Source organism: Osmerus mordax, chromosome 25 (genome assembly GCF_038355195.1).
Source record: "Osmerus mordax isolate fOsmMor3 chromosome 25, fOsmMor3.pri, whole genome shotgun sequence".
Lineage (NCBI taxonomy): Eukaryota > Metazoa > Chordata > Actinopteri > Osmeriformes > Osmeridae > Osmerus > Osmerus mordax.
This window is the reverse complement of record NC_090074.1, coordinates 2,876,679-2,898,194: the sequence shown is the minus strand read 5'-3', so window position 1 is coordinate 2,898,194 and position 21,516 is coordinate 2,876,679. Positions and strand designations below refer to the sequence as shown.

The window sequence follows — 21,516 nt, the reverse complement described above, 5'->3', positions numbered from 1 at the left end:
ATAAGGCTCCTTTCAACAAAGTGAAAGGCCGCCACCGAATTTGAACTTTCCACACGCCTGCCGCCTCGCTTCAGTTTTGTGAGGGGCTCCACAGCCTTGATTAGCAGTTAGCAGAGCTCTCATCGTACATAGCCAGTTGCTTGTCATCATCTCCGTTCACATTCCAGACATTGTTGTGAGTTTCCTTCACGTCTCCCCTTCTCCCAGGCCTTTGGCTTCATGACCAGAGTGGCTTTGCAAGCAGAGAAGATGAACCATCACCCAGAATGGTTCAACGTCTGCAACAAGGTCAGTAACTGTAGAGATAACATTCTGTATGAATCGAACGTAAACAAATATCTCTCTGGTCATGGTAACAACCATATATATACACTGTATATATAACGTGTGGTAATATATAATACATAAATTGATCATAATATATATATTTTTTTACTATTTGTAAAATGTAAAATGTTGTGGCCTCGTTAAGTAAGAATGGCTTGCGATGAGCTTGCGTCCTTTAAACACAACAAGTTCAACTTGTTCAACTCGCTTTCAATACATTCAGGATCCTTCTTCTAACTCAGGATCCTTCTTGTAGCGTCTCAACCAGAGCATCCTTTATTTTCCAGCCATTGCTTAGCAGTTAAAGTGATGAGCGAGGCAAAAAAAATTTAACGCTGTCACTTTCAAGTTTCAACTGTAATCCTCCCATTTTTCTCGTGACAAGCTTCGCACATAACTCATAGATTCACCCACCCTCCACCCAATCCCACTCTCAGAAATGAGTAACAGTTGATTTTACGAACAGAGGCCCTGAAAATCTGTGTGCTTTAAGCTGAAGCCACGGGTTAGCTGTGTGGCGGACCTACTGGGCAGAGAGGAATCTTGTCCTAATCCTCTCTTTATTAAAGCGGTAGCAGGATGGAGCAGGGAAGCTGGGAAGCTGGGCCTCGGTGTGACTGTTTTACATGGCTCAGTCTGACTGAGAAACACTTAGTCTCTTTTATAAGGCTTGTGATGTGGACGATTTTGGGGCCTCTAGATGTGTTTTGGCTTTTATTTATGTGTGTGTGTGTGTGTGGGGGGGGGGGGGGGGGGGGGGGGGGGGTTGTTGCTAAATTAGCAATTTTGTATTTATTTTTCTGTTACTTAAAAAACAAAAATCTGATGTAATTGGGTTGGCGATTTTAGGAGTTTTTAGGATGGCACAAACTCCTCACCAGGCCTGTAGGCCCATTGTGATCTGGACACTTTCAGAAGAGATTGTTGTTGTTGACTGATGTTTGACTTCCTGCTTCTCAGGTCCAGATCACATTAACGACCCATGACTGTGGAGGACTGTCCAAGAGAGACATCAGGCTCGCCAAGTTTATTGATAAAGTTGCACTCACTATGTAGATTAATGTCCCGTTATTTGTGTTCTGTACTGCACCTTTATACGTAAAAATAAAACGATAGAAATATGTTATTTGTCTCATTTAATTTGAAAAAACATCAACATTTCGATAAAACGTTACAAGTAGGCTACTTATACTTTCGTTAAAATAAAAATGTGTAATTAATCCAGGGCTGGAAGGCTGTAGGTATATAATGCAACATATTGAATTTATTAGTATTATTATGTAGGGCCTATACACAACGTGTACAAAATGTATCGAAAGGTTTTTTCTTTCGTAATGACTTTTGCTGTGTGCTTTACTCACTTTAGTCAAATCAAAATGAGTAAATCACACTGCACCTCTTTAAAGTAGAAAGTAGTAAGAACAGTACATTCGAGATTCTATACCACGTTCGTTTTTATCTGTTGTCAGGATCGTTGTCATAATAGTAAATTGTCGACAAGCTGATTTCATTTGAATGTGAAGTCAGTCAGCAATGTAGATTAACCTGAATCACTTTGGCTTCTTTTATTCCCCGGATTCAGAGGGAAGGCCATATATACCTCAAAGAGTTTGGCATGGAAAATGGAGCAAAATGAGGTTAAAAAGAGTGGAAGCGGATATATAAGATACATCCTTGAGCAAGGGTCCAGTCAGATAGCGCTTGGGCAATTTTCTGATTGGGACACAGTAGGAAGAAAAAAAGAGACGACTGAGACCGAGTAAGATTATTATTTTTAGCGTTTCAATTGCGAACTGTCATATCTCTCTTACACACCTCACAAGTCTTTCTAAAAGTAGGTCAAACAGTCAATTGCATTATATCTCCCAGGCCTATATAGCCTACTGTACTGTATGTCTTTCTACATAATGCGATATATTTGCTCTATCTTCAGGAGATGTGATATCGGATTTTACAAGTATGTTGCCAGCCTTACCGAGAACCCCCTGTTTGACAACTTTATCATGCTTACTATCATCATCAATGCTTTGTTCATGGCTTTGGAGACGGACTATCATTTGAACTATAAGCTATACGGATTCTTCGAGGTCTGTATTTCTGATGGATGCTGAAATATTATTTAACGTAGCTAGGCTATTAGCCTACAGTGTTTAGTATAGGCCTACACTATCCAATAAATGCAAGCTAACACCCGGTGCTGTGGGTGTACTGTATGACTGTATGAATTGCCTAATAGCTACTATTGTATTTCGTTAAACAGCTTTCAGACAACTTTTTCATGGCAGTTTACACCATGGAGTTTCTAATGAAGGTGTACGTTGAACCGAAACAGTTCTGGACCAACGGTTACAACGTGTTTGACGTGATCATCCTCGTTGTCTCTCTGATTCCAACGTTCGTGGGCGAAAAAAAAGCCGATTCCCTCACCTCCCTGCGCATCGTCCGGGCGTGCCGTTCGTTGAGAGTGCTGAAGACGGTGTCTTTCATACGCGGCCTGCAGGTGAATGGCATAAGATATTTTGGTGTCGGTTATTTCCTTGGGTTTATTCTTATATAGGGTTTATACAAATACTTAGGAGAGTTAGCTTATTTTCTTACAATGAATATTTTTGTTCCTGACAGGCCTTAATTTCAGCTCTCTTCAAGACCCTGAAGAGCGTCGTCTTAGTCCTCAGCCTGATGTTTCTACTCATGTACATATTCGCCCTTATTGGATTTTACAATTACGGTGACCCTGACACCGGAGACCCCGAGAACTGGGGGGATTTGGGCAGTGCCTTCTTCACGTTGTTCAGTTTAGTGACGGTGAGAACACATAGGCTACTTGCCCCCCCCCCCCCCCCCCCCCCCTTAAATTGGAAACATTAATAATATACTCATAGGAGTCTATAGGCTTTTTAATGTTCCGATTACTCTGTTCAGCCAGGAGTGACTTGATGGATTTACTGTGTACCTTAGGTGGACGGCTGGACCGACCTGCAGCAGAACCTGGACGACCTTGGCATGGCATCCAGCCGTATCTTCACCACCGTCTTCATCCTGATGGGTTATTTCATTTTCTTCAACATGTTCATCGGCGTGGTCATCATGGAGATCCAGGTGTGTGTCACCTCTTAGAACTATAGAACTTGTCGCCAGTTGTTTCTATTTTTTTTTTATTTTTTTTTACATTCTAGGTCTGTCATGATAATGTTGGGTGATTGCTACTTTATTAGATAAGATATGACAGTTGCTGTCAGGCCGAGCCAGGCTAGGCTCTATGCGGGGACAGGAGAGAAGAAATGATGAGAAAGAGTTGAGAGAGGAGGTTAGGGGAGAAAGGAGAGATGGATACTGGTTGAGCAGAGTGGCAAAGAGTTTACACAGCGAGAGAGGAGATAGGGATAGGCTGGGAAGCGAGGGGAGGGGAGGCGGAGAGGGAGGCAACATTGTTCACCTCTGCTTCACTACCTCGGGATGGAAAAATAATAATTCTCTCCAACCTAAAGGTCCAACACTCCGTCCAGTAGGTCATGAGAGAGAAAGAGAGGGATGGGGGAGGGGGTTGGCGAGAGAGGGAGAGATGGAAAGAGGTGTTTGGAGAGAGATGAGAGAGATAGAAAGCGAGAGAAAAGAGAAGAGGTTGTTGGGGAGAGGGAGAGGGAGAAGGAGGGAGTGAAGGGATCAGAGAGAGAGAGACAGAAACATCGAAGTTCCCTCTGAGGTAGCTGCAAGTCATCGGACATATGTCTTAGCGGTAGGGCGCTGGGGGAGGTGGGAGGGGGAGTGGAGGGGGGGGGGGAGAAACTCAATATGGGAGAACAAAGATAACCATGTCACAGAAAGTCAGCTTTGAGTTTAACCTTCTTACCAAACATTTAACAACTGGTTTCTGGGAAACCCCAGAACGCATGACGTTGCAGAAGGGGAGAGCTCACTGGTTAGAGCATTTGAGTATAGATCAAGAAGTTGAAGGTTCAAATGAATAATAAAGTAATTTCACTGTTACCTGTGTGTGTTTTCTCTCCTATTATTACAGGGAAGATTTCAACGCTGTGCATTCCGTTTTTCCTCTTATGACTAAAGCAAACAACAATGGATTTTAGACTGTGTCGTATTAAGACAAGATAATATCTAGCATTCATGATTGTCATGAATCCAACGGATATTGTATGTTGATGTCACAAGGCAGGATTTGAAGTTTGTGGAAAGTGTGATTGCCCCTTGTCACAGTTTGGTTAAATTTTTCCTTGTGATTGTTTGCAACTAAACATGACCAAAGTTGATCTTTCTCAGCATTCAACGAAGAGCTTTGAGGCTCAGGTACAGAGCGAGCGCGAGACCTATCTGAACCAGAAGAAATACGCAATGATCAAGCGCCAGAAAATGGAGATTAGAGAACTCATGATGAGCCAGGTGGGAACCGGGTTCTGCCAAGGGTTCCTCTGTGTTCCCTTTGTCCCTGGCTGTGTCTGTCTGTCTGTCTGTCTGTCCGTGTGTGTGTGCGTGCCTGTGTGTATGTGTGTGTCTGGCTGTGTGTGACTGTGTATGTGCCTGGCTGTGTGTGACTGTCTGTGTGTGTGTGCGTGCCTGTGTGTATGTGTGTGCCTGGCTGTGTGTGACTGTCTGTGTGTGTGTGCGTGCCTGTGTGTATGTGTGTGTCTGGCTGTGTGTGACTGTGTATGTGCCTGGCTGTGTGTGACTGTCCATGTGTGTGTGCGTGCCTGTGTGTGCACATGTGCATGTGCTTGTATGTGTACAGTATGCAGGGGTCAATATCAAGTTGATAAGTGGATTGAGTTGATAACGTGTGTGACGTGTTAAACTGACATCACGTGGTATTATGACATCACATGGTATTATGACATCACATGGTATTATGAAATTGCTTAACGTTCTACCTTTCTGATCACTAATCCTATCCTTCCCCTCCACCCACCCACCATCACTACTGCGTAGACCAGCAATGAGCTGAACTATAAGCGGGTGGTAGAGATGTTTAAGAAGTCTCTTCGGCACTCGGACTGCATAGTAACGGAGGACCTGTGCTCCAGCTTGTCCTTCATAGACATCTACCTCGGCACCCTGGACCGCAACGACGCCACAGCGGAAAGGTAGGCCGAGCCCTTTCTCAAAGCTTACCAGCCGCCAGGCTTTGGCTTAGCGGGTTAGCACATGTTAGTGCTGGGGCAGCGTTTGATGGTGCAAAGGGAATGGCACTTTAGTCCCCTGTGTCAATTGCTGTCAGGAAGACATGTACAAAACTATAGAATTTGTTTGAACTGCATTGATTTATGCGTGATTCTAAAATTGGGTTTTCTGTGAGTTTTAATAATGATAAGTATTGTAGATGAGATCAATAAAAGGCATAACGTAATATCTAAAATACCTATTATTACAGTAATAAGGCTCTCTGCACTAAACACTAACCAGAAAAGCAACCAGTTGCAAAGATGGCCGCCATAATCCTATAATGAAATGTCAGGTTTGTCTTAGTGATCCCTCTGCAGAGATGATGTTTATGGGTAATTACATCATATTCACAGGACAGGTCTGGTTTGTGATTGTAGTCTTGTTGTTGCAGACTCGGCCTGTTTTAGGGGCCTGTTCCAACGCGTTCTTCTCAGTGTTATGAGCCTTCTACACTGTAAACCTGCCTTTCCTTGGGTTCCCCGGCTGGACTTAGTTCTTTTTACATGCTTTATAGCAAAAAGATGTGAAAGTTGAAGATTGTTTATGTCTTTATTGGCAACACACTCCATTTCGAAGGGGTTACTTATAGGAAGTGGTTAGAAAGAAGAAGGCAGTATCTAATTCACAATCAAAACATTTGTATTGTGAGAGAGGGATGAGCTGCTATAGGAGCTGATCCCTTGCAGTTGTTGTGTGGTAGGAGAGATCAAAGAACGTCTGTGTGTGCGTCTGCATGTGTGTGTCTGTGTGTGTGTGTGTGTGTGTGTGTGTGCAGGCTGCAACACCTGCACTCCGAGGTGGTGCAGGTGTTGTGTGGGCTGATGGAGGAGGACCTGCAGGACGCAGAGCAGAAGAAGAAGAAACACAGGAAGACGCGTCGCAACCTTTAGCTCGGCCCTCTCCGAACCAGCTCTATTTACATACGCTAATTAAAGAACGGGACTTTGTTGCCATGTGTTGCTGACTGATGTTGTGAGTCGGCTAGTGTCGTCAAAATGCGTATTTGTCATTGAAGACTCCTACGTCATCCAAAGCCTGTCTCAAACTGTAAGGCTGGGTTTAAGAAATAAGTTGAGTTCATGTACTAATGCTTTTTACAGGGGCGGCATTTGAACCTAACTCTCTAAATGTTAACAAATTAAACCTAGATGAACAGAGAAACATACTTTATGATAATATAACTGATCGTTCTTACCACAGTAATATGGTCCATAGCAACAGTGTTGCTTTGTACTTGTCAGTTTAACATCTCAAAGTTAACTCCACAGAACTCTCACATAACTGTTCCTATTGTTGGATCTATATATCATCTGTGTAATACGGAGACTGTATTTGCATTGTTCATATATTATATAATCCCATAGAGATTGATAGACTGATAGTTTACTATCTATATTAAATCTAAGGCCCAACCATACCCTCTACTGGTTCAAAGACAACGAGGCAGAGTTAACCTATGGTTGCCAACTGTAGGATACCTTGTTTGCGTGTTTTACATGTATTTGTTACTCTTTTTTAGGATTGCTATGCTGCTGTTTGTGTGGTTTTGCTGCGATGGTTCTCTACGTAGCTGCCAGGTAGTGAGATCGCAGTTGTGTAGTGTGTTCTTCTGGTTTTTATAGGCTAGCGGAATCCCATTTGAGCGGTGGAACTTTAGAAGGAAGTCCAGCACAAGCAATGACTTCCCTTTGTGCAAGTAAAGACCGTTCAAATATTTACAAGCTATAAAGTGACATTTTGAACTTTACCCTCAAAGTGATAATGCTCTGACATACCCTTGGAGATAGACTTACAACGTCAGTGGAGGCAATTGTGGAAAGTTTGTGATTGCGTTTATGACAATCAAGACCATTGTTTTTGTTGTGGAGTCATGAGAATTTTTGTTAGTTTTGTAGTACATTTACTAGTGTGTTTAAGTAGACAGAAATACACATCACATGAGAAATTAAAACTAAAATAATATGATAATAAAATAGGGTACTTGTTTGATATTTATAGAAAATAGAGGGGTTCTGGTTAAAAGGGAAAAAAAACATTTTGCATGTCATGAAATAATAATCATAATTCTCTTAATATTATTATGTGTAATATTCATGTTAAAGCGTGGTTCTTAATTTGAAGCAAACAGGTTGAATTGCGTGTCATTACTGTCATGGCATCATTGACATAGGCAGTACATTTACTGCAATACTAATGATTACTAACACAGATATGAGGCCCCAGGTGTCGACTGTGAGATATGCTATTGATTGTTAAATCACTAGTTAAATAGACTTATAACATCGTCCAGTAGTATGTCAATGAGGGGAACGCACGCATGCTCTTCACAATTTCATTGAGTTGAATGCGATATGTTGCTCGCAATTGGTCGATTACAATATTGGTCACAGTTTTCACCCTTTTGCATTTGTTTTTGGAATATTCATAGCCATTTACCATTGAGCAAGGCCAGCTTCTTGACATGTTTTATATAGCCTATAGTCCTGTGATTTAGACTACGTGTGGATTTGTGCCTACTAAGATATTTACATTTTAAGACTGTAGAAATATAGGCTACTAAAAAGTAAGTGATCGCGAGCCTAACCGTGAGAGAATTGATGATTCCAGGCCGGTTCCCCGGTAGCCAACTCTTCAGCGCTTCATCTGGGCCGAGTATGATTACGGAAATAAGCAGGCTAAATGTCTCGAGAGCCTGCTTCTACTCTGCGGTTCAGTCGACATCAAACCGCACGGCTTCGTCAACAGTGAAAGTCCTGTGATGTAAAACGGCCAGAGAAATCTTGGAATAGAGAGAAAGAGAAAATGAGAGGAATGTGAAATTCACTTTTAGCATCGAAGGTTCTCCTTTTGAAGGAATGATAGTTCCATTTAGTCTTTTTGTTTTAGATTTATGAAAGTAGCATTTGAATTGTTTCACAACAATTTTGTTATTCATTAAAAACGAAATATGCTGTTTAATAGGATAAATTGACATCTATTTGCCGCAGTTTATTCAAACAAACATATTACCAATAACACATTAAGATACTTTTCAATCACCACCTACATTATAATGAACTTATTTCTGCAAATCTTACATTATAACAACTTGTACAAAAAACACGTTGCAAGTAAAGCATGCGGGATTTATATTTTAGCAAACAATTTAAACGAAAATACTCCTGACTAAGCATATAAAAGTTTAATCACTAAACAGAAGGCAATGCCTTAACCGGGCCATGCACGTAGCACCCCCTGTATTAATGGTCAAAGCACATTTAGCAATATAGAAGTCTTAGTTATAGCCTATACAATAGATTTCTTCTTCAACCGGGTCCGGTTTCATATGTGTTTGCTATTGTTTTACTTTTACATTATTGTCCAGGAGTTGGTGTTTAAACCTATATAGGATTACACGTCACGTTCAAACAGTTGGGGTCCATGAAGCAAAAGAACAAGCAAAACAAAAGCACAAAAATGTTCCTTGTTTTTCAAGTTTGTCTATGTACAATGTTGCAAATGTAACACGTCTTCATCACTTTAAATTGTTGTGCAAGTTAATTTGGTGAACACATAGCCTACAACCCGCATAATCCATTTGAAAAACACAAGATTGCAACTAATCCAGTTTAGTTGTTTTTTGCCCCCTCCCCATTTTGCAGGTAGTCTACACAGCTGTCCGCAGAAAAAAATAGTATTTTTTTCATCCATGCTTTGACCCGTCAACTGTTGTACTGACAGGCATTAAGACTAGAACCGGGACTTTGTAACCCGCTGTATCCAAAGGTTGGGTGCTGTTTTGACTTTAGTCTAAGAGTAGCCAGGCTCGAGTTGCATGTGTCTCTGTACACGCTGTACGGGGAACCTGGAGGCCCGTACGGACAGGCGGAGGAGGACATGGCCGAGTTGATTGTGGAGCTGCTTATACCGTTGAGATTGCTGATGTTGTTCAGGCCCGCGGCTGCCATCCCCGGTACACTCGAGTGCCCATGCATGCCGGAAGCCATAGTCATTGAGGAGATGGAGTTAGGAGCGGAGAACATCGATTGGGATGTGAGGGGACTCATTGAGTTGAAAAATGTGAAGTTCTTCGTTGAGAGGGGGGCCGGGGTCAGTCCTTTGTTCGTCCAGTTGTTGTAGGTGTAGGCTGGGTACATGTAATCGTCCGGTTGCATGAGGCCGCTGAACTGGGGAAGGTAGCTGTTTTTGCACAAGTCCATCTGCTGGTTGCGCTCGCGCTTCCTCCATTTCGCCCGCCGGTTCTTGAACCACACCTAACAGTCAAAGGGGAAACTTTATTTATAAAGTATTTCTCACAAGGAGTTATTGTGAAACTCGTGTTATTGATATTGATTTGTGATATAAATAGCCTATATATAAAAAATATTGTATAGTGTAGGCTAAAATACAATAGGCCTAGGTCTAAATTATATTAATGTTATATATAGGCTACATGTTGCAGTTATAAAGCTATCATTATAACCATTGCCTTATTATTTCTCAAACAGCCTACAATCTATGGACTCCGTTATCAGTCGCACAGTCATTGTCTTGTTAAAAATGATGTGAACATGTGTATATAGGCCTAGCGCACTTCTTCGAACACTTCGTTTTCATTCAATTGTGAAAACAATTTACAATCACTATTATTCATTTATTAGCGGAAACGTAATTTTAGCCACCTGGTGTACACGGCCTCATTGACAAATTATCCACAAGACATGGCACAGCCTTTAAGCGGAGATGGCTACGGCCTATATTTAGACTGTATATTCAATAGCTGGTCCACTGTAGGCCTCCTCTCACGTCTCCAAAGAACAGTTAAGGCTTTCAGAAACACGTGACATCTGAAATAAGGCTACATGGCCAATCATATAACTAGGCAAATGAACAAGAAAATAGCTTCTCTGCAATGTGTAAGGTAGCTACAGAGATCATCCTTACTTCAGTTATTAAACTTTGCATGTTGTTGTGTTGCAAAGAGACGAGAGCGCCAAACATAAAAAATAGACCACATCCCCCTGGCATTTTGAAATTTGAATGATGAAAACCAGTTATTGAAATAACAGCAGTCAAAAGGAATCATGGCTTCGTGTAACTGGGTACTATAAAGCGCAAAGCGTTGTCCTGCCAACTGTGTTATTGGGCATGTCAGTGCTGAGAGAAAGCGTTGGACTGAGTCGTTAACATTTAGCAAGGAGACAACTGAAAGTGCTTGAAACGCTCGGGGGAGGGAAATTAGGGTGTCATCTCTACATCGTAACGTGGTTAATCACTCGTAATTACAGCTATGAAATCATCCAACTGATATTCGAGTGTAGACCTGAAGTTAAGTAATTCAGTAAGTTTCAAACAAGTTTCAACGGAAACACGGGATAAGGAAGCAGATATTGCGCGCCTTCGGTGCACGGCCTTGGAGGCATCTCTCGACCCTTACCCTGACTCTGGCTTCAGTGAGGTTGGTCCACACGGCTATTTCCTCTCTCGTGCTCATGTCCGGATAACGGTTCCTCTGAAAGGTGGCCTCGAGTTCTTGCAGCTGTTGACTGGTGAAGTGAGTCCTCTGGCGTCTCTGTTTCTTCTTCTTGTCGTCTGCGTTTCCGTCGTCGCTCCTTTGTTCAACGCTCCTCTCCTTTTCTGTGAGTTACACAAATGATACATCTAAACGTAGTCCCAACATAACCAAACACTTAACTCGCATAGACTAAAAACCAAGCAACGGTGCGCGCAAAAGACTAACTGCAGGCGCCGGGAAGACGCTCTTGGGAGGTGTGTGTACGGAGAACAAAGACAAACTCTGCAGGAGAAAACGTAGGCTACACACCGTGCAGGGCAGGCATTCGAGTGCTCCGAAGTGTTCACGAGCGACCATTGTAAATGCCTATTTTGAAGAACCTTTAGGTGAAACTATAACGTGCCCTTAGTGAAATATTAACAGATAGTCTTGGACTCAAATATTGATTCTTGGTAAACCACGATGAGACAGTTATTGGGCACTAAATACCCGTAGGCCTAAAGATCAATACAATCCTTTTGTCACAAAGTTTATCCAGTCTTATCGTCTATACAAATGCCCTTTTATACGTATCCTTCAAAAATACGATTATTTAGTTAGGTTAAAACATGACACTTAGAAGTAATGTGAGAATAAAAAACTAAGCAAAAGCTAATTTCCAAACCATGGCTTGTGATGATGTGTTGCAAGTTTAAACTTTGTAGCATGAGGAGTGGAATATATGTACATCACTTTATACCAGGCCTAATCAAAATAATTATTCTGTCAATAATTATTTTGCTACCAAAGCTCCAGGATCAATTGTATTTATTTTTGTCAATAGGTTTTCAACCACAATTCCTGAAACGCTTCATGAAACTGAATTAAGGTATTACACCTGGAAATTGCATTGCATTTTATGCTATTAAAAATACACAATATTAAATAACATTTTGCCTGTAACCGTGACCCTTTCCTTTTCCAATGAGTGACTTGGCTTTTATATGTCAATAATAACACAAAATGCATTTAATAGAATCAGACAATAGAACTTGCTTGCAATACAGCGCGTGATAAATAAGAGAATTGGAGCCTATATGCTGGAATATAGGTGAGATTGAAAAGTCAGTTATTGTCATACAAAATACTGTCATGCCTTAATTTCTTTAGCTTTCTTGTAGTCCATGCATGTTGGTTATAAACTTCCCTACGGATTATAAGCAGTCCTCTTACTCGTAGGCCTAGATTCTGAGCATTGTATTGTTTAGATGTCAGAAACATAGCATGTCTAGGGTTAATCATTGGGATAAATAAGTTTTTTTTTTAGCATTGTTCAGAAGCAGTTTGGGGTAATGAAAAGGACGTTGAATCGGTAAAGTACCTGCTATTTCAGTATCTGAAGACTCGCTGCTTGAATTCTGTAACGTTTCTCGAGCGCCGTTCGAAGTTCTCGGCAAATGAAAGGTGGAAGCCATGTCGCGCGCCGGCGGAGGTCTCACAGTCTCTGCGATTCTGTCCAAATTCATTCCACCTTGAAAAGAATGATGATGCCGTATTAAAAATTGCGGTTAAATCCCCTAGATTGAGCCTTTCCTTAGTTATATGCTTCAGAAATCCAAGCGATTACCATTATTGCAAAGAGAGCTTTTTCAAAAACAGATCTCCAAGAGATAATTCTCCGGAATATCTGCTCCGTTTCCGTGGAGCAGTGACAGTACGGTTGCCTTCTATAGTTTCCGTTGGTGTGACCGAATGGAAGCGCTTGCAGCACGAGCATGAACTGGATCCACCCATTTTATGCGCTAAAACCTTCCCAAATTTGAGCAGTCCCACCCACATAGTGAATAGATTTGAATGTGACTGAAAAGAGGAACGATCTTTTTTTTTTTTTTTTAGGAGTGCACACGGAGAGGCAGAGACACTCGGAAACTTTAGAAGAAAAAGCTCTTTCTTCAGATGTGTCTGAAATATGCTCTAGCGCAGCAGTACAAGGAACGCTCACGCGCATAAGGTGTATCTCGGATACGACCGTATAGCCGAATAAACTTTGCTTCACTCCTTGGAGTGGAGGATGCCTCATTTACTTGTATTTTCTTTGTGAAAGAAACACAAAGCGTATGGGTTTGTGCCACCTTGATTCTACGCGTTTTTGTTGTCTCAACTTTTAATTATTCAATTAATACAATCAAGTCCTCTAGAACTAAAGTTACGGTCACTATCTGTCTCTCTGTGTGAGTTATAGAGAGCAAAACACAATTTTACTAACAACCACAATTCCAGATCCATTCAACAACCACAGATTGCTGCATTGGCCTATGCCTTTCAGATGCAACAGTTGATTTATGGTTGCAATTTGTTAGATAGCGAACTAGACTCGCGTGGCAATGACAAGAATGAAGCCACAATCCAACTCAAGGCCTCATTGCTTGAACCAGGACTATGTCGAGATAATCCAATGAGTAATTTGCCTGTCCCAGGACAGAAATTGCCAGTTATTTTGACGTAATCTCCTTACCTTAGATATGTAACCCTATCACGGCATTACTGTAATTGAGCGGCGCCTGCTGGTCAGACATGACTGAGCGGCCCATGCAACTTTCTACAAGTTCACCCAAGGATCATACCAGTGAATAGGCTGGAATCAAGTACAACAGTAGGCTATTGTATCGCTGAACCCGTACGACGGTTCCCTGCGTCGAGACTCGTTTATTGTCTATTATCCATGTAGCCTACAACACTGTCTTATTTAATTAATGAACAGATGACGTTTTTCTCTCAAATGAGGCCTAAATGTTATTTTTTAGTATTGAATGCAATCCACCCCAGGGTGCGCTCGAACCGTACTAACCTATCGGCAATTGGTCTGAGATAGGTGTGCGCCGTCTCTGCCAATTGTATAGGCGCCATTGGTAAGAGTTTTTAGGTAATTGTATAGCAAACTTTTGACATGAGACCCCGTCAAACTGGAAATCTTCCCTCGAGCGCCTTTTAAAGGGAATTGTGCAACCTCTCAACAATCACTTGGTTTTTCATTCATTCGTTCAGTTTACTCACCAAAGTAGGCTAATGCAATACTGTTTTTATGAACGTCTTTTGACAAACCCATTTTCATTAGTTTAGGCCCCTTTGCGCCTTTGTCACAAAATCTCAGGCCCAAATTCCCAACAATGCTTAAAGAATAGCTATTGAACTCATATTACAATTTAAGAAGTTGTCTGCTTTGAGTGGCTTTAAAATAGTCATCATTACTGCATACTCACGTAGGCTACACATGCAGAAATACCCCCTTCTCAAAACAAGCTAAATGTGTTTTCACTATTGAGGAGAGATGATATAGACAAGGAGGCATGCACCCAGCAAACAACTATGCTAGCCCATTTTACTATAGGATAACGGATAGGCGTGTCTTCCATATTATTCGTTTAATTTTTTTCAGCCTAAGCTTTTTAAATGTAACATTTCATTGGTAAGCGCTTTTGGGTAAGTCGAGATGTTCATAGATGAAGAGGAGTTGGTGTGATGGATGGCTCTACCAGGGTACAACACACTATTCATCCCGTGTGTCAGGTCAAAGGTCACTTGCAAGATAAGCACTCATATTTTCTCGTCAAACTGAAAATAAACTAGGCTACCATCGTTAATTATAAATAAAACAAAAACTACACATGCAATTCCAGTATTATTTTCAATCATCTTCAGTATTATTTTGAATCCGTCTTTTATATTGACCGACCAAACAAACCGGACGCGGGCAAAGATAACATAGAAAATTAAATGATGACGTCGACTCAAAGGAAGGAGTGCATGGACCTCGAAAGTAATTAGACACTGCGCGTAACACAAGCTTGTTCCAGGCTAATGACATTACGGTCGTAGTGACCTCCCCGTGCTCTTCTCTCGTGGGCAAGTGGTTCAAGGCCTGCGCGGTAGCACATCTGACATTTGAGGGGTTGTTTGTGAGGTTACCGAGTTCAGACGTTATTTCACGAATTCATATTATTAGGGATGGTTTATACAACGCATTTTGAATGTAGCCTATTTGTCCTAACGAAAGCAATTTGATGGCTGATATTTGTTTTGTATTCTACGCACAAGTAACCTATTTTACGCACAAGTCACATTCAGCCTGTTTAATCGCATCATTTCCCCAAACGCTTAAGGATGTTCCTACATCTGTAATTTTTACGAATTGTTTACATCATTACAAGAAAGTCATGGGGGGGGGGGGGGGAGGATGTAACCTATTGAATAGCCTATAAACCAGGAATATTTATCTTCCAGTCATCGCTTTGTGACAACATGAAGGGACTGTAGACCTGAGCTTCCTACATCAGATTTTGCATCTGGAGAAAATAAGATTATATACATTATTTTTCCCATTCTAAAGCCATTTGACAACGAATATGAATAATTGTCAATTGACCCTTTGACGTGGGATCAATGAACGGTAGCCCAAGGAAGTTAAAAACAATTCAAATAATAAACCGTTTCATTTTGTAATTAATTGGTGGGCCTAAATCTGCTTAGGACCATTTAAATAGCCCTCACCACATGTTGATTTCACATGCTACATAATTTGCATAAATTGTGAAGTTCAACGTGGCTTTAACGTGTAACATAACATGTTCAAATCGTATTAAACAGAATTCAGAATGATTGTCGATCACTCCCTACAATATTGACTTTGTAAATAGCCTCCAGTTCTCTTTCTCAAACAACTTTTCAACCACGTATTGAAATAGGTAACATGTTTCAAAACATGCAAAATACATTAAGATGCTTCACTGTTTTATTACCCTATCCTACAGATATGTTGCGTAATGTTTACATGCTAAGTGTAGGCTAATTTAAGGTTTAGGATAAAGCAAAAGACGCCTACCTGGGTCTCCGCACGAGGTGACATTCTTCGACAAATTAAGTTCCATTCCAAATGCCTGAAAAACAGAACACATTTGCACACGTTATTATTGGCGTGTAAGTGATAACACGTAAAGTAACAGCCTATTGAGATATATAATTATTGACGTTTGCTTTTGAAAAACAGGAAAATACCGTTCCAAGACAACCGAGTACAACTTTGACAACTCATGCAGGGAATTCCTTTCATGGTTCATCACAGAAACTTGTAAGCCCTTTTTCACGAAAACGGATAAGAATTATAGTTCCCCTCCACCTTTCAAAAACGTCAGAAGGACAGAAGTCCTATTCACTCCTTTCACGAAGTTGGCCAATGTATTTGCCCTTTCCTTGTATCCTGTAACAACCAGAGATCTCTATCTCGGAGTTGCCTAAAAGTTTATCTTTGCCATGATGTATACACATAACCCCACTTATCTGTAGGAATCCCTTTGCTCGTTTTATGTCCATAATAAATCGTGACATAATGGATGGTTACCTTTCTTTCTTCTCTCTCTCTCTCTCTCTCTCTCTCTCTCTCTCTCTCTCTCTCTCTCTCTCTCTCTCTCTCTCTCTCTCTCTCTCTCTCTCAAACACACACACGTGCGCGCGCACACACACACACACACACATACACACACACAGACACACACACACACACAGTTATTTGTGCCTGTTTTTTGTGCTGTCTGTTGGATATTGACACGGGTGACAATAATTAATTAATATGAAAATGTACTTGAGACTATATAACGACATGCTCACTCTTACCAGACAGATAAATGAACCGTTCCTTGTCAAATACAAATCAGACATCTTGGCAATTTAACTGTACACTTGACGAAGTATCTAAACGTCACACACACTAGAAGCTCACTAACCCAAGATACTGAAATTATGCTACGCTAAAACTCTTATCATGGTCCTGCGCAAGAGAACTGGAAGTCTATCTATCAACTCTAGACCGGCTGCGGTTGTCATCGATAGGTCTCCACCGAGTAGCCTACCAGCGCACCGGATATACAAATATCATGTCTGCTTGGGACTTTGGAAGGTTTTGGAAGGATCATGTCCAAAATAATTTAGTCTGTACCCATGCACGGCCGCTTACGGAACGGAAAGGCTCACAGACTCAAGCGTAAACACACAAACCCTCTAGGTACTGTGGATAAAACTTCATGATTGTTTTCCAATTTACGCCGATAAAACTCACCAGTTGGTTTCCAGCAAAGACAAAGAAAACAATGTAAAACGTTAAATTGTCCCCATGCAGCTGTTAAATATATCCACTAGATTAGAGCGGGCATGTGCTGCGTCCAAATAATAAGCGCTTTGATAGCCTCTCTGCATCGCGCTCGGTTTTCTTCGGAAGGACCTTTCTTGTGTTCTAATGACGTCACGACGCGAGTGACCCCCCTCCTTCTCCCATGGCAACCCGATACAGGATGCGCACATGCTACGAAAAGACGGACATTGAACCAGTCTCTGAATGCGTAGGCCTATAGATGCATGCAATAATATCTTGACTGACGTTTCGTTAATTAGTTTGCCTTTCAAACAACTTTATGAGCAAGATCTTGTAAACAAAATGTAGCCAAACAAACATGGTTTTGTAATTTTTTTAAGGATGTCTTTGGTTGGCTCATGTCTTATTGTCAAACAAATTATGCTCAAAGTAGGCTACACTGTTTTATTAAATTAGACGTTTGGGGGAGGAAAAAAATGATATTGCAACAATCCTGTGGTGGTTTGGTTTTGTAGTTGTTCGCTATAGGCCTATTTCATATTTCAATTTTGATGCAAATTATTGATAACTTTGTTATGTGGTGAAGCAAAAATGCTTCAATAATAATAATAATAATTATGTGTGTGTAACTTTTTTGTATTTTTTATTTTGGCGAAAGACAGTTTACAGTTTCCATCATTTTAGAACGCTATCATGTTTCCTAACGTGGCTAAACCCGGTAAATGTATGTTTATATTAATCTAATGGGCTACATTTTAGGCGACACTATATTTTTTCTAGAATTGAATGCAGGTCATAGCCCTACATTTGTCTATTTGGGCCTATGCTAATGTAGGTTCGGCTTCTCCAATGGGTTTGGAATAATATTTTACAACATAGGCTAATCATTTAACCAACTGGATTTCTTTTTTTTAAACAACTCATCGATATTTTGGTTTAGGTCTGGTGTTGAATTTTCAATGTTTCCTTTCTAGTTCATGATCTCTATCGATTTGAGTTCGATCCGTGAAAAATTCATTTGAGCCCTGAACTTAGGCCTAAAGGCAATTTAATGAATAGCAGAATAACAACACTGATGTAGGCTACACATGATAAAGCAGCTCCTGTTTCGACCTGTCAAATATGCACGTTTGTAGAATAAAAGCGACCCATATACACCAATGTGATGGTGTTTGTTCATACGCGAAATTGGATATATGGGCTACATTTTATATGTTTCTCTCCAAAATTGTTGATGTTGAGCATATAGTTAAATAGTTCATATTGTTGCATTACTGAAGTTATTTGTGAACTACATTGCTGAAGTAAAGGTTATTATCTGACCTTAGCCCTTAATTTTAACGCACGAGACACCGGTACATTTAACTCACCTTTATAATCACGCAGTTGATATTGAAAATCATAGTCTACTTCTTCCAATTAGTTTATTCCTGCAGTTGATAGTAGTGTCCAAGTAGTATTAATAACTCAACTCAAATCTACTATCCCCCTCACGAAACCTCATAGCCTAAGGCTGACTTTAGTCAACCATTGGTAATTAATTTGTAATAAAAATAGAACATTTAAGGCTAATTTGTACGCCGCTTTGGCTAAAGACCTCTGCTAAATAAATGAATATCTTACATGATGATGTGAGCCTAATATGATTTTTGGGGATACTGTCGTGTTTGTACATGTCTCTTAGTGTAATACACACGAACACATAAATGGAGTTTACATTTCCAAAGTCTGAATCGATGCGTATTATTTGGTTTTATTCTTAATTGTCTTTGTTGAGCAACAGACTACGCAAGCGGGCCGGGCACTCTCTGCTGCAGTCTGCACAAGTTGGGGCCTTCAGCTCGTGAGACAAAGCGCGTTCCCGGATTCCTTCTGCCTTCCAGTTTCCTTTGTGCTTCTCCCAGTCTGTCGTTAAAGACATTGTAGAAAGTGTGAAAATGTGACCAGTATTCCCCTTTTTAACTTAGCCAAGAGAACTATGCAGAAACCCAACCACGGCTGCGAGAGGGCTTCCACGGGGATTAAGACTGAGCTCTTGGGCTGTGGACAGTCCCCCAGGAGCTGGGAAACTAGTTGCAGAGAGAGGGACCACTTCTCACAGCTTTTCCTAGAAAGGTTGGTTTCCACACACAATAGCGGAACTCGGCTATCTCAAGTGGAAGGTTGGTTGTGTTCGCGGGTGCGTGTGTGGGCGCGTGTGTGTAGGGTGAGGTGAGGGGACAGCTTTTCAGGTGGGTTGTGCTAGCCGGAGCTAAACATAATGTGCCAATGTTTGACCTTTTCCGTGTGACCTCAGCTTCGGGTTGTGTGGGCTGTAGCTGCACTTGATTTTTATCGCACTTGAAGTGCTTGTTTTTACACTTAAAGCCGTCACGGTGCAGAGATATGATGTCGCACGTGGTCACGTGATTCGTTAGCATATAGCCAAGATTTGCTTGAAATAATAGTCTTACATTATTTATTTGTTTTTATGGAACAGGTTTACATGTAGATTTACGCAAATATAGGCATATCCGCAACGTGAAAGACTGTTGTATAGATGTAGATCAACTTATAGCCTAGATGCAATTTAATTACATTTGTTGTAATATTACACAATAGCCAAAAGCAACATTGTTTATTGAAAACAAGACACAATTTTTGCAAAAGCAAAATATAGCTCGAATTCCCTAAAGTGTAACAATTTCTCTTGCGTCCATTTACAATTCGCTTGCAATTGCAACCTGCAGCAAAAAGGGTGGTATAATTGACTGTACCTGTCAGACCGTGGTTGCAAAACGATGAGTCCTGCGACAGCTATAATTAGACGGTTAAACGCTGTAATTACGCCAGCACTGAGGAGTTGGGAGTTGCCCCTGCGGTGCAACAGAGTCAATAGGCGGAGGGCTTATCCTTGTTTGGTGTGGGGTCTGGAGATGTCTGCATTGCTGTCTGTCCTACTTCATAGGGTCACCTCATAGGAGTAAATAGTCATTGTCAATGACAGGCAGTTATACACACTCGGGGATGTAGACAACTGCGTAGGCATATTGTGCAAGAGTGTGCGTGTGTGCGCGACTTGCTTAAGCAGTCCTGTTACCTGGCAACACTCCATTGTTCCATTCTCTGAAGAAAAAGAATCGTAACATCGTTCAAGTAACGTGTCAGAGTATTAGGCACGAGAGGCCTGACTGAGGAACAGTCAAGTGGCACTTCCAGACGCTGCTAAACCAATCGGGACTCGAGAGAGCCAGACATTGGACAGCTCCCTTAGCGAGCCCATTGTGACATCACAGGGACTTATACGGGGCCTAAAAGCTAACTCAGAACAGAGAGAGACAGATGGACTAAGGAATATTTACTTCATTGAGTTCCTCCGGGGATATCCACTTCAAAACATGGGAGTGATGTCAGCCACTGAGGCTGCAGGGGACTTAGGCTGCTCCCCTATGACCAGAGTCAATGGCCCTCTTGAAGAAAAGAAGCAGGGAGAAGGCCCATGTCACTATTTCCAATTTGCTCTCGGAAATTAGGGATGTTTTGGTTGGAGATTACTTACGTAAACAGTCCTGCTACATAGATCATCGCAGGAAAGGGATTTATTTTTCCGTTTGATTTTTACCCCCCCCACCCCCCCCCCCACCCCCCTTCTCTCTCTCCGCCTGTCCTATGGCCCAGCCCCGCCCCACACTCTATATGCTTCATAGAACAATAAAGTAACATTCCCAAACAAAAAGCTTCCATACAGAATGTAAAGATTTGTAAAGAGTTACCTAACATATGGGATCCTTTTTCATGTAGAGTGTAGACAAAATTCTAGAAGAATCCAACCCATTGACTTCAACGGTCACACCTGCACTCAGAAATGAATGAAGATACACAGAATTGCATTTCCTGTTCGGAACCAGGACGTTGTAGAATGTAAAAAGTTCCGAACGCTAAACCCCCGTAGGCCTATCCGCGTTTTACTGGTGTTCTGCTCTTTCCACCTGCCACTGTTAGCTACCAAACATCGTCTGTATTAATGAGCCTGTTCTGTATTCAGACACACAGTCCACAGCTGTTTCAGTCCACTGTGCTCCAACACAGGCAGCCCTCCAGCATGGATTAATACAGTGATTTCATCGACTGAGTAGATTTGCAGCGGACATGATGTGTGTGCGTGTGTTTTGGGGAGGTCCATGCCTCTACAGTAGGCTCTATGAAGCAGGTCATCCTTAATAACCCAGACAGAAGCTCCAACAGGTCCGCTCTGTTGATTTCGACTTTACGAAAACACATTTGACTGTTTCTGCTTGCTTGAGTGATGTCTCCAGCACACTTTTGATAAATTGTCTTATTTACCCCGTACTCCAACATCTGGTTTCTAACTTCTGGCGAGCGTGCGTACAAACGCAGACATACACACGCACACACACACACA

General features: G+C 41.4%; 3 protein-coding genes across 7 annotated transcripts; 2 read left to right on the top strand and 1 right to left on the bottom strand.

Annotated features, from left to right (window-relative positions):
• Positions 1-207: 207 nt before the first annotated feature.
• On the top strand, positions 208-1,437 carry LOC136933415 (pterin-4-alpha-carbinolamine dehydratase 2-like; the record flags this gene model as incomplete). The annotated part of the gene is given in 2 exon segments (XM_067228783.1): positions 208-288; positions 1,288-1,437. Coding segments are annotated over 2 exon segments (177 nt in total), but the record flags the coding sequence as incomplete, so codon positions are not given.
• A 512-nt stretch (positions 1,438-1,949) lies between these two features.
• LOC136933282 (cation channel sperm-associated protein 3-like) lies at positions 1,950-6,389 on the top strand. The gene is made up of 8 exons (XM_067228599.1): positions 1,950-2,086; positions 2,261-2,414; positions 2,588-2,827; positions 2,950-3,132; positions 3,286-3,426; positions 4,603-4,722; positions 5,266-5,420; positions 6,275-6,389. The coding sequence occupies exons 1-8, from the start codon at positions 1,950-1,952 to the stop codon at positions 6,387-6,389; spliced, it is 1,245 nt and encodes a 414-aa protein (XP_067084700.1).
• A 2,069-nt stretch (positions 6,390-8,458) lies between these two features.
• Positions 8,459-20,007, bottom strand: pitx1 (paired-like homeodomain 1). 5 transcript variants are annotated; one of them, XM_067228778.1, is made up of 5 exons: positions 19,871-20,007; positions 15,852-15,906; positions 12,354-12,503; positions 10,916-11,115; positions 8,459-9,752 (listed from the first exon to the last, which is right to left on the bottom strand). In XM_067228778.1, the coding sequence occupies exons 2-5, from the start codon at positions 15,895-15,897 to the stop codon at positions 9,201-9,203; spliced, it is 948 nt and encodes a 315-aa protein (XP_067084879.1). In that variant the 5' UTR covers positions 15,898-15,906; positions 19,871-20,007; the 3' UTR covers positions 8,459-9,200. The 5 variants fall into 5 exon arrangements, with proteins under 5 accessions (XP_067084879.1, XP_067084877.1, XP_067084882.1 ...); XM_067228776.1 differs by lacking the exon at positions 19,871-20,007 and adding an exon at positions 17,082-17,214; XM_067228781.1 differs by lacking the exon at positions 12,354-12,503 and having other exon boundaries at positions 19,871-20,006.
• Between the last annotated feature and the right edge of the window lie 1,509 nt (positions 20,008-21,516).